Source organism: Lacerta agilis, chromosome 9, assembly GCF_009819535.1.
Source record: "Lacerta agilis isolate rLacAgi1 chromosome 9, rLacAgi1.pri, whole genome shotgun sequence".
Taxonomy (NCBI): domain Eukaryota; kingdom Metazoa; phylum Chordata; class Lepidosauria; order Squamata; family Lacertidae; genus Lacerta; species Lacerta agilis.
Window position 1 is genome coordinate 39,425,330 of NC_046320.1, and position 12,897 is coordinate 39,438,226.

General features: G+C 41.0%; 1 protein-coding gene across 6 annotated transcripts in view; it reads left to right on the forward strand.

The window, feature by feature from the left end:
• Positions 1-12,897, forward strand: part of INPP4B (inositol polyphosphate-4-phosphatase type II B) — a 205,737-nt gene that overhangs the window by 156,882 nt on the left and 35,958 nt on the right. For all 6 annotated transcript variants that reach the window (XM_033160867.1, XM_033160868.1, XM_033160869.1 and 3 more), the window contains 2 exons: positions 269-407; positions 11,584-11,756. In XM_033160867.1, coding sequence (XP_033016758.1) covers positions 269-407; positions 11,584-11,756 — 312 coding nt within the window. The remainder of the gene's footprint in view (positions 1-268; positions 408-11,583; positions 11,757-12,897) is intronic.

A 12,897-nucleotide genomic window follows, 5' to 3' on the forward strand; every position in this document is an offset into this window, starting at 1 on the left:
CTGCAATATACATACCATTACTAACATGGATGCTCCTCTTTAATAGTCTGTGGCAATTCTAAATGCAGCAACAATCCTAGAATAATTTATTCTGCAATTGTACCTTTGAAGTAAGCGGCAAATCTGCTGAAGTAGATTCAAGGCTGGAATATATTGTTTTGTTATTATTCATTATAGTAAGGAAACTAATAAATCTACTGTTGTGTCTCTAAATGCATTTTTAAATATTGAGTGGTGATACTGATACTGATACTGATACTTTTTTCAGGACAGGGTGTGGGCCAATGTGGGGAAGAGTTTAAACTGCATTATTGCAATGGTGGATAGACTGCTTGAAAAAGACAACATCACTACGGAAAATGGAAATGACCCTCTACCAGCAGAGCATGTGGCAGAGCATCTAAGTGGTAGGAAGCACATTTTTATTATCATGGAAGAGCTAAATAAAATGAAAAGGCCACAGGAAAGAGAGAGGAGGCGAGTTGGTAGATGAAAGTGCTGATGGTATAGTTTTGCATGATTCTGGCCTTGAATGTTGGAAGATTATTTATCAAATTGCATCTCCATAGTGGAGTCAAGAATTGCTTGCAGTGATTCATTTTGTGTGTGTGCTACAAGGAAACCTCTTTGAAAGAACAGTCTTCTGCTTTGAAGTTTCTGACATATTTTAATCTGCTTTAGGCTCTCCTTGAAAATAGTATTCAGAGGAAGAGTCAAGTGCATGCACTTAACCCTTACCAGGCTCTGTAGGAAATAGAGGGAAAGGCAGTTGACACGTGCTTCTTTGACATAAATTGATATGCTGTTTTCAAAATAGATATATCATTGTGGTTTGTGCAAACTATCTAAATAGTGGGGTCATAGTCACAACTGGTTTCTAGCATGAAAAATAGACTTGGGAGGTTTGTCCTGTTGTCGGTCACAGTTACTACTTGCAGAGGAATCCTCTGTGTGCTCAGAAGTAATTCCCATGGAGTTCAATGGGACTTACTAGCATGCATAATATTGCAGTCTTAATGTTTATTTTGCACTAAATATGTGCCAGTGGAGCTACAGTGACAAGTGAAAGATGCATCTGGGCTCTCTTTTAACAAAAAATAAAATAAAATGAATTTTTGCTAATGGAAATAGAAGGGCCTGTTCTTCTAAGCATAAGGAAAAGCGTGGTGGGTGGCGCAAAGGTGAAAGTGGGAAAGCAGGATGAAGAGAATTAACAACAAATGACATTATAGGTAGTGAGCTGAGAGCGAGAACTAGATAACAAGGAGCAAAGAGGTGGGCAGCTTTTCAATGCAGTGAGTGGGAGACTGAGCTTTTTTTCAGAAAGCAACAGGGACGATCAGAGTCACAACTGCCGGCTAATTAGTGAAGGGAGCATTGGGGAAATCATGAGACCAAAGGAGCAGCTCTAGAAGCATTTTGACAAACAGAAAAAACCGAAAGTAAAAGAACAAGTAGTTTGTGAAGTATATGGCTAAGGGAATATGGGTAGGGTGTAAAGATAAAAGTCAGAGGGTCAAAGCACCACCATTAGCAACGAGGTATGTTTTATGACAGTACTAATAAGATCTTGGGTTTTGTTTACTCTTGAAAAGGCATGAGTGACTAATTACCACTGTAATCCTGTGCTTGACAACCCACACATATGCACTATATCTTACTTGTTAAAGAACAGGTTCTGTAGTGTTTTCTACAGTTTGTGTTTAGCCCAGAAATCTTAGACTGCTGGAAGCTGTCCAGAGTGGCTGGGGCAATCCAGTCAGATGGATGGGGTACAAATAATAACTTTATTACTATCATCATTGAATCGTTAGAGTTGGAAGGGATTCCAACTCCCTACAATACAGGAATATGCAGCTGTCATTGTGTGCAATTATTTAGAACACTCAAATATTCCAGAAAAAAACCAGTATTTCTCTTGTGACATAACCTGGAATAATGAAAACAGTCAGGTGTGCGGGACTTCTTCATGTTGATTCTCCTGGTGAATATAACATGCAAGCTAGTTTTTAACCATTTCACCTCAAGTGGTAAGAAAAGGCTTTAGGCCAGCCATGCATTTTCTCAATTTTCAAAGTGTGTGAGTGAGAACGAAAGTTGCTAGAGAATATTCACGTAGCAAAAGGATGGCAATGAATTTGGAATGAAAGAGCAGGGTGTATATGTCAGAAATGTTTCCGTATAAAGCATCTGTGTGGTTTGCTTAGAATAGGTGACCCATCAGGTTCTTTCCAGCTCTGTGCATCTTGACTTTGTGATATAAATAAACAGGACTGCCACTCACACAAGATCTTGTGATGCTGTCAATTTGTAACATTTCTGGGAATGCAAGTACTGAGTGCCCAAACTTAGGCATCCAGTAATAGATAACTAATATTACGAATTGCTGTGGAGAATGTTCTCTGTGGCTTTAACATTTTAAAAATTCCCTACAGCTTTTGTTGTTGTTGTCGTTTAGTTGTGTCCAACTCTTCGTGACCCCATGGACCAGATCACGCCAGGCACACCTGTCTTCCACTGCCTCCTGCAGTTTGGTCAAACTCATGTTGTTAGCTTCGAGAACACTGTCCCTACAGCTAGGTAAAGGTAAAGGGACCCCTGACCATTAGGTCCAGTTGTGTCCGACTCTGGGGTTGCAGCGCTCATCTCACGTTACTGGCTGAGGTAGCTGGCATACAGCTTCCGGGTCATGTGGCTAGCATGACTAAGCCGCTTCTGGCGAACCAGAGCAGCGCACGGAAACGCCGTTTACCTTCCCGCCGGAGCGGTACCTATTTATCTACTTGCACTTTGACGTGCTTTCAAACTGCTAGGTTGGCAGGAGCTGGGACCAAGCAACAGGAGCTCACCCCATCGCGGGGATTCGAACCACCAACCTTCTGATCAGCAATCCCTAGGCTCTGTGGTTTAATCCACAGCGCCACCCTCATCCCTAGAGCTACTGACCATTAAAACACTGTTGCTTTTAAACTGTGTGGTACAGCTTTCACCTTGGGATTTTCAGTTGCAATTTCTACAGTAATGTCTTTACTGTAGGAGGCAAAGCTAACATATGCATGATTTACTGTGCATGTACTCACTACCCCAATTTGCTATAACATTTTATATTTGTGGCTGTAGTGTGTGTGTGTGTGTGTGTGTGTGTCCAGCAGGGAGGCTGAATAGTAAGTTTCTTGTAGTAGATTAGCAAATGGAAGGTGTTATTTTAAGGAAAATTGTTGTTTGGATGCTGTGAAATAAAAATAGAATTTCTTACAAGTCTGTGTGCATTCTGGCACCCTATAGAAAAGAATAAAGACCACAAAGCAGTAACACTTAATTGTTTAAATGTGTTTGCTTGTTTTTGTACCGTTCTTTTGATGCATCACTTCTGTGGTGTGGTTTGCAGTTTTTTTACATGCTTGTGGTATTTTATGTTAAAATCTGCCTACCCTTGATTTATTTCTTAGATAGCTAGCTTTAAATTAGGGATATATTATCTCGGATCCTTCTTGAAGACCAATGTTTGAGTACTTTCTTAAGGCTGAATTTGAGAGATCAGTTTCCATGGTAACTATCTATGGTGTCATCAGCACAGTATTATGATTTCACTGCGGGATAAAGCAAGTAGAAAGCATTCATTTTTTAAGGCAGAGGATTGCTGTAAAGCACTGTACTGTCTCTGTGTTTGCAGGAGAAAATTAAAGTTAATATTTTCCATGTCTCTTTCCATAGAATTCAGGCTGTAGATTTCCCTTTTTTCAAAATGAAGTCCCAGCATTTTGTGGATTATCATACTTGCTGTACAGACAGATTCTATTTATTAAGGGCTGCATTCCTGATCACTCTGTTCGCCAACCCCACTGTCATTCCCCCCACATTAACCCACTATAACTTCCCTTTCCCAGCCCAGGCAACTACTAAGCTCACTTTTCACCTCCCCAGTCCCATTCTGAAGCCATTTGTCTCTTCTGTTCTGCAGCCCCACTTTGCACCTGTTTTCACCTTCACTCCATGTGCATGCCTCCTCCTCCCTCCTTTTGTGAGAACCCCCCCCCCCCGCATGTACACAAACCAGCCACATGTAAACCAACAGAATCTTCCTCCTCCCACACATTGCAACTATGAATTACCCTTTTCACCTTTCACTCAATTATGAGGGCCCTCTTTTTCAAACCATTTCGTGCCACTGCTTCAGTCTTCAAGCCCATTCCCATGGTCCCTTTCCCCTCCTTTTTGTGATCCCCTTTGCACCCCCTCTTTTCACCTCCACTCCCCTTTTCTTTCTACCGCCCTCCTCACTTTTTCAATTCTCCCTTGCACATAGATCACCCCCATATCTATGCCTTACCCTCTTTCCTATTCTGCAGCCTCCTCTGCACACCATTATCACCTTCACCCCCTTTTCCCTACCTCCTTCTTCCTCCTTTTTTCCAACTCTCCCTTGCACAAAGACCATCACCCCTTTTTTGTGCTGCTGCTTCTCTCTTACTTTGTAGCCTCCTTTGTGGACATACCCATGTGGATAGGTGTTACTGTATCTTTAAGATGAATAAAACCTTAAATGCAATCCCTTTCATTAAGCTTGTTCAGTTATAGAAGGCTAAGTTCAGTTGACAGATGTACATATATGGTGTTCACATGATAATAAAACATCTCTAATAAATTACTACATTGTATCTGGAATGTCTTGATGGAGGAGTGAAATACACTGTGGGAAGGTACTATGGGATGTTTGAGGGCTCTACATCTTTTATCTCCCTTACATGAAGCAGGTGAGGAGTGAAAGAGGGAGAAGTTTAGAACAGCATTTTCCCCCTTTCAGTGTTTCTTCCTTCTTGCTGTACTCACACAATGGCAGAGATTTGATTAAGCAGAGATGGAGAGACTCTGAGCCAGAAGCAGTAGCAGAGATGGGTAGATGGGTACAACACAGAAGCTAACACTAAAAGGCTAGCACAACAGTGCATTACCCAATTCCATTCTTGCTGCACTCAAACCTTGTTTTAAAATGCCACTATCCCCCATGTCACCCCCTGCTTGCTCTAGTCAAACCCCTGACATTGTTTAAAATCTGCACTTTCCCCCATGACTTGGTATATTGGAGGAGGAAAGCACAGAGACCAAGGCAATAGCACTAGTTTTCAAAAACGATTTATTGATTTCATCTGTTCAGCAGCTCACAGTCATTCAACACATTCACGTGAGATCTGCGGGAATGTAGTTATCAAAGGCAGTTGCACTGTGTAACTAGATGGATAGTTACTAGCACAGAGGAAGGATAAAATGAGGTGACGATGGATGCTTCACGGTGCTCCTTAAGGTGCTGCAGAGGGTTTTGCCCCCAAATGGCTGTGTCTCTAGGCTTCCTATACTCTCTGCTCAGTCTCTTATTGTGTGACAAGTCGACTGACATATTGATTGTAGACCTTTAGGGTTGCATACCCCTTTTCTGGCTGCATGATGAAAGGTCATCATCTCTGACCTTATCAGGGTGTCTCTAGGCAAATGGGCACAACTGTCCTGTAATGTGACATTTATATTCCCAAGAAATACTGTTTCCTAAAATAAAAGCCCTATTTGCCAGAGAGAGCCATCAGCCAACTGGAACTCCATCACCTCCCCCCTTTTTGACAACCTCACAGAACATCTTTTCCAAATATCCCATCCTACTCTTATTCATGTAGGTCATAATTGATGGCATTAGAAACAGTAATATTATAAAAGTGACAAACTATACATGAATATATATTCCCAAAAATCTCAGACTCATTTTGCAAAATAATAGGTGCTTGACAGGATTGGATTGTGCGCTGTGACATGGCTGCTAATAGGGCCAATGCAATCTTAGGCTGCATTAATGGAAGCATGGTATCCAGATCATGAGAAGGAAGAGTTACACTCTATTCACCACCCCCCCCAAAATCTGGAGTCTTGTATCCACTTCTGGATGCCACATCTGAGAACAGATGGTGACCAACAGGAACACGTCCATAGGATGGTGATCAGAATTGAGATGGGAATGGAAACCAAGTCCTGTGAGAAGTAGTTGAAAGAGGTGGGACTGTTTAGCCAAGAGAAGTTAGGGTTAAGGGGAGATTCAACCATGGTCTTCAAATATCTGAAGGGCTGTCATGCAAAAGGTGGAGCAGAGTTGTTTTCTTTCAGGGTGGGCAGGACTAGAACAAGTGGACAGAAAATCTGAAGGCAAACAGATCTTGGCTCAACATTGGAAGAGATTTCATAGCAGTATGAGGGGATTGACAGTGGAATAAACATGTCTTGGGAAGGTGATGGACTCTCATTTACTTCATATAAGCTAAGGTTGGACAGTCACCTGTGTGAAATGCTGCACTTGCATGCTGCATTGTAGAGCCTACATTGAGGAGCGAGTTGGAATAGTCCCTTTCTAACTTTTGAGTACCAGGAGATACCCCTGCTATTTCTTCCATTCTCCATGCTGGCCTCTTTTCCATGCTATCTGTGTCAGCCAGAGCATATGCAGGAGGAGGAGAATGGTGGCAACCATGAATAATATCTAGCTAATAGGTTGGGATGGTTCTAGACCAGTTGTGCTTCCAACTGAGCCTCATACCCATAACATCCAAATGAAGGTTCCAGAAACGTAGCATTTAGACTGCCCTGACAGTGCCATAATGCTTATGCAGACAAATCTTCCTTTGTTTCATTTCATTTTTTATCTGACTCTTTCACCCAAAGCATGGATGGATGCTGCAATAATCCATAAGGTTCAAATTGTGATCTAGGAATTGCAGTTCCACTGGGGTATACAAGTATTTTTTTTAAATAGTAATAATTTTTAAAACCCACTCTATGCTAAATCATGCTCAGTTTGTTTTCTGCTGGTAGGAGAAATTCTTGGTGGCTGGATGTATAATACCTTGACATGCTGCTCAGAAAGAAAAACTAGGTGTGATGGTATGTAAAGCACTTTGCAGAATCTCGGAGAACTGTATAGAGAGGCTCAAAAGAACTGTAGTGAAACTGAGAACCTTTCATCTCTCTGAGCCATCAGTCCTTAGAAATACTTTTACTCTAGATATGAAATTGACAAGGAACTTCAGACCTCTTGTCAGTTTCACCTCTACGGTGAAAAGGTTCCCCATGACTACTTGACACTTATCACAGCTCACTGCAGCTTTTTCCCATATGTCTCCTTGATGAAGCAAGATGTTTTATGTTATGCAAAGGCTGTGAAGAGCAGCAGCAAAACTCACAGTGAAGGAATCCCCCCCCCGATTCACTGTGAAAGTGAAAGAAAGTTTGACAGCTAGCTGATCTTTGCAGCCTTTGCATGGGAGAGATGATATTCAATTACCCTGAACTGAACTTGCGTGGTGACTAACAGCTGAATGTGCACCTGTTTCTTGAGCAAGATGGAGATCCATTGAGAGCCAACATGATAAAATGGATAGTGGAAAACTCCATGGACATGAGTAAGATGTTCTTCACATTCCTAATTCAAAGGGCCCCCAAATGCTGTAAAGTTTCAGGATAATACCTTGAAGCTGCTCTCCCAATTGAATTCCTCCTTGAAGTTCTACAAGAGCAAATATAATGACAATTAATGTTATTTCACCCCACATAAAATAAGCTAATAAAAATAATAAACTACAGTGCTACTCAGAGGGGTAACTCAGTCCTTGAATGTACGAAGTGCAGTCCAAATATTGGAGAAGACATTAATCTATTCCAAAGAGCTTAGGTAATGGGTCCTTAACTAGAATTACATTCATGAAGCAAATGGTTAATTGACTCTATATTGTATGAATAATCCTGAGCTATGAGGCTTTTATAAATAAAACATTTTGGTTTAGTATATAATGTCTAATTATACTGTATTGAATTTTATTCAAGCTTCTTAGAACTCCAGGGTTTGCCTCACTTGCTTAAATGTGGCATTAATCAAGAAGCACCATCTTTTCCATATCTTTGACCTATTTAATTCCTCAGCTGGTGGCTAGCCACGTTGGCAGTATTCACAGGGAAGTGAACAAAAGATTGTGACAAAGATGGGATGAAATTAAGCATATTCCACTGGCTTATGCTACCTTTTCCCTGATACCTGTTACTAAAGAAAGGTGGTTATTTTCTATTTTGTTGTTGGTTATATACCATCATTTCTGTAAAAAGTGGTGATGTTGTGAGGCAGCTCTCCTATAAAAAAAATTATTTGTGAATGCAACAGAAGAATGTCGGCACATTCCTTTAAATCCTAGTTATGCAGGTGCACTAGATATCAGGTAGGTAATTGTTCATATGTTTACATATTGTTATAAAGGACAGACTACCCCATGGTAACTTATGAGGCCCTCTGGGTCCTCTCTGGGTCATCAGCTCAGCAGAGAGAAAAGGAAGGAAGGAAAGAAAGAAAGTATGCATGCAGTAGAGTCTTAAATACCATTGCAACAGAACAGCCTGTTCTTTAAGGTCTGCAATTGCAACTCTTTCCTCTTCAGAGCGATCTGTTGTAGTAAGTGAAAAATACTCCAGTTGCTTGAAATTTCGAAGGCTGCTGTTTGCACCTTTTGCTGCAAATCTTACTGAAGAGAAAGTACGAAGTCTTTTGCATTCTCTTCCCCCAGTAAAGCACAGAGCTAAGGCTTAACTTGTATACCTTGCAAATATGCAAAAAAAGGTTGTTATTGTATCTTGCAATTGCATGCATGTAATTTTCAGTATGCAATTGCAGAGCTGAGAGGCAGGGGTCCTCTGCTGCTTCAGAGAACTACAGATTATATTGTGCAGCATAGGCTATTTTACTTGAACAATCTGGAGTTGTTTGCTTTTCAGGTCATGATCCTGCTCTCTGCTTGTGGCACACTGAGGCTTGGATATAGGTTGCTGTCAAAGGTGGGAGGGGATGCTTGGCAGTTGTGCTTTTGGGCTCTGAAGTACACCTGTGAGCATTGCCTCAAAGCTCCATCTTCAGATGGAGGAATACCATCTTCAGATGGAGGAATTCTTGAGGAATACTGTTGCTTGATGTGTTTTCCTTCAAACCAACTTCCAACTTTGAAAATTTAAGCCACATTCACTTCGCAGTTAAGTTGAGGTGTGTACCGGTACATCTGACACAGCTGTTCATGTACTGATGGCAGCTTCATGTCTAGGACTTGGGGGGATGACATTAGAGGTGCAGTGGAACCTAACAGGTAATTTGCATTAGGTGAAGACATCTCTGGCCTCTCTCTCTCTGGTGTGTACAGCAACATGTAGATGCAACTTGAAATGCAGTGGGGAGAACATTTTGAGCTGGTTATGTGTACATACCTAGGATACCGGTTAAATTGAATAATAACTGATTATATGTTGGTGTTTCAGGCTTATTAAGTGGCTCCACCTACTGGAGATAAAATATAACAGTGGAAAAACTAATCAAAATTTCCATGCAAAGCGATTAGATGGCTTACTTAAATAATTGAATTTCACTTAACATTGTATTAGGTCTCCGAGATATTAAAAAGCATTATTGTCAGTATCACTGTATTGCTATCACAACATGAATATATTATATTAAGGCAGAACTTTGTGCTCCTGAGATTTTTGGGGAAATCCTCAATATAAAATATTGCAGTGTTCATAAGTATTGTGAAACACATAGCTTCAGTATGTTCTATACATTTGTACTAAGTTCTTGTGATGCTAATGTAAGGTAGGTTGAGGACAAATGTTATCTTGTGGTATAGCAGAGTTTAACACTTTCCAAACCTCTAGCAGTTACAGTTGAATTTGCAGTTCAGGGTTTTATTTTTAGAATACTGAAATCATGAGTTTTGCTTAGATGCTAAATTAGCCGTGCTATATAATAGCTTGGTGGTTTCAGGATTTCTTAGGAACCTAATTTTAAGCAAATGCTCTTCGCCTTCAGTTACAAAGATGGAATGAACAATTAAGTAAATGTAGAGTATGGTAGGTCATACAATAAACGTTTTCGTTATCAGTGGGAACCGACAGAGGAAGGGGGGAAAGAGCCAGGATCACAAAAGCACCAAAGGATGCTTAGTCTGCTACAGAAAAAAGAAAGAAAGAAAAAAGGCAATGTTTGCATTAGGGAAAATGTTTCTAGTTGGGAACAATCTGTATCTTTGTTCATAGGCAAAAATTGAGGTCACACCTGGGTTTTTATTTCCACTTTTCATCCCATCTGTTAATTAAAACTCTGAATTAAAAATGAATTCAAATTCCGAACAGATAAAAAAGAGAGTTATCTATGGTGATTAAAGGAGTAGAAATTAACTTGGGGGGAAATATGGAAGCACTCTATACATATATTGTAGAAAATAACGTAGTCATGGGAAAGGTTTGATACCATCAACCATGGTATCCTTCTGGAGCAGCTGTCCAAGTTAGAAGTGGGTGGCACCGATTTGCAGTGGTTCAATTCCTACTTGAATGGATGTTTCCAGAGGGTGATGTTTGGGGGAGTGTTTTTTGGCCTCGTGGAGCCTTCAGTGTGGGTTAGATTTTATCCCCTATACTATTTAATGTCTACATGAAACCACTGAGTGGAGTTATCCAGAGTTTTGGAGTGTTGTCAGCAATATGCTGATGAAACAGAGCTCTACCTCTCCTTTACATCTGCAGGTGAGGCAGTGGGTGTGCCTGACCGTTGTCTTGTATTGGTAATGGGCTGGATGAGAGCCAACAAACCAGATAAGACTGAGGCACTGGTAGTGGGCGATTCCCTAGACCAGATGGGTGGTAGGTTGCCTGCTCTTGATGGGGTTATACTCCCTCTGAAGGAGCAGGTACGTAGCTTGGGGTTACTTCTGGATCGATGGCTGTTGCTTGAGGCTCAAGTGGACCAGCTGTGCCCCTGGCTGGACAGGGATAGCCAAATGTCTGCCATCTATGCTATGGCAACTTCTAGGTAAGATTACTGCAATATGTAGGATGGCTGAAAGGCCTCACAGACATGTTGTGGGTGGTGGTGGAGGATGTAAAGGGACTGAACTGCTTTTAAGCTGCGTTGGCAATGTACAGTTGTTGTAACCCCTTATAAAATTGTTCACAAATAAGAATAAATTGGCAGTTCACCCCCCCCCCCATGAATGTCAGAAAGTGAATTTGTCATATGTCAAGCTGCTGATTAACTGTTTCCTCTCAAGGCCAATAGGAGGTTTGTGTTCTCTAGTATACATCCATGGGTTGTTGGGTGTGTGTTTTTTACTACATGCAATCACTCGATAAAGAAATCAATATGTTGTACTTCCTTAGCTTGACTAGAAGATCAGAGTATCATAAATATTTCGCTCAGTTGACCAAGCATTTCATTTATTTTGTTTTTCAGCTTTGATTTTCTCTCAGGCTGCTGTTACTTTGAGAAGTTCATTTAATTGCATCAACTAGGCTATGAACAACAAGTTGATGTGGTGTTGTATTGAGAATGCAGGGATGAGCTGCGCTAATAATGTCATACACCAGAAACAGCAGTGTGTGAGAGGAACTGCTGCAGGCACCTGACCATAGTTTAGGGTGTGTGCACAAAGAGAAAGGATTACATCCATTGATTTTTCTACTTTGAAAATGAGATTTTTCTCTACCTTGATCACCATTCTTGATCTCCCTCCTTTGTTACAGGTGACTGGTATGAACAGCTTTATCCACTCACAGTTACGCTGAAGGACTGTATTGGAGAGGTGGTGACTAGGGCAAAGCAATCAATGTCTTTTGTTCTGCTTCAGGAGCTTGCATGTAGCTTGCCACAATGCTTAATGCTGACCCTAAGAAGAGATATTGTCTTCAGTCAAGCAGTAGGTGCTTCTTCCATTTCATAAACTTATTTGTTTTGTTTTGTTGTGGAGCTGTCAACTTAAACTGTGCAGGTTTAAATTACAGGTGGGTAGCCGTGTTGGTCTGCCATAGTTAAAACAAAATCGAAAATTCTTTCTAGTAGCACCTTAGAGACCAACTGAGTTTGTTCCTGGTATGAGCTTTCGTGTGCTTGGTCTCTAAGGTGCTACTAGAAAGAATTTTCGATTAGGTTTAAATTAGGCAGGCTTTCATTTCATTTTTGAAAAACAACTTAGCCACCTCCTAGAGTATAAAGGCATGTGGATATCCCAGTGAATGGTATTCTGCCCATAGCATACAATGGAAAAGTAGATCAGTTGTTTTCTGTCTCCACAAATGTTGCCTTAGTGCTGCAGTACTCCACTGAGACACCAAAGGACAGGTCCCCGTCTTTCTACTTGTGACTCAGTCACATTTGGAAGGTGTTTGGCAAGCTGCTGCTCCCTGGACTTTTTACCGCACGTTTTCAGATGCTCAAGGGCAATTCAGATATAACAGAAAATACACTATTCATCCATGGTGCAAGTACAGGAGATTGTCTTGCTTCTGAATCCACCTCTCAGGTGTTTGGTGGTGCCTCCAACCATGTCCTAACAGTAGAACACAACTGGTTTTACACAAGATCTACCCAAGCAGTCTCCACTTGCTCTTATCATTATTGTAGGCAATGCCTTAGGTGAAAACAGCAAAGACTCTATGCCACAGAAGCGGAAGCTTCCCACACTGTTAGAAAATGCCATGAATGGTGTTCTGCCCATTCACAAGGGGGCTTTTTGGCTTTCCCTTCCAGCAGCAGTTGGTGTTCCTCTGGAGCAGCATATAATGAGACATTAGGAGCCTCCCATGACTGCACAGATGTGCTTTTCTGCTCATGCCCAGAGGACTTTGGATCTGGGACAACAGTAACACAGTGCAAAGATGGATATGTTTCCCCTTTTCACGTCTAGACAAATGGTTTTGGTATTTTTAAAATGAGATATTAAGTGCAGAACTTATGTGTTTCCCTGTTTTTACATTAATGTCATACCTGTTCTTTGTGAAATATACATATATAATGCCATAATAATTAATAATGTGAAGATGTGCCTGGCAAGTCTACAG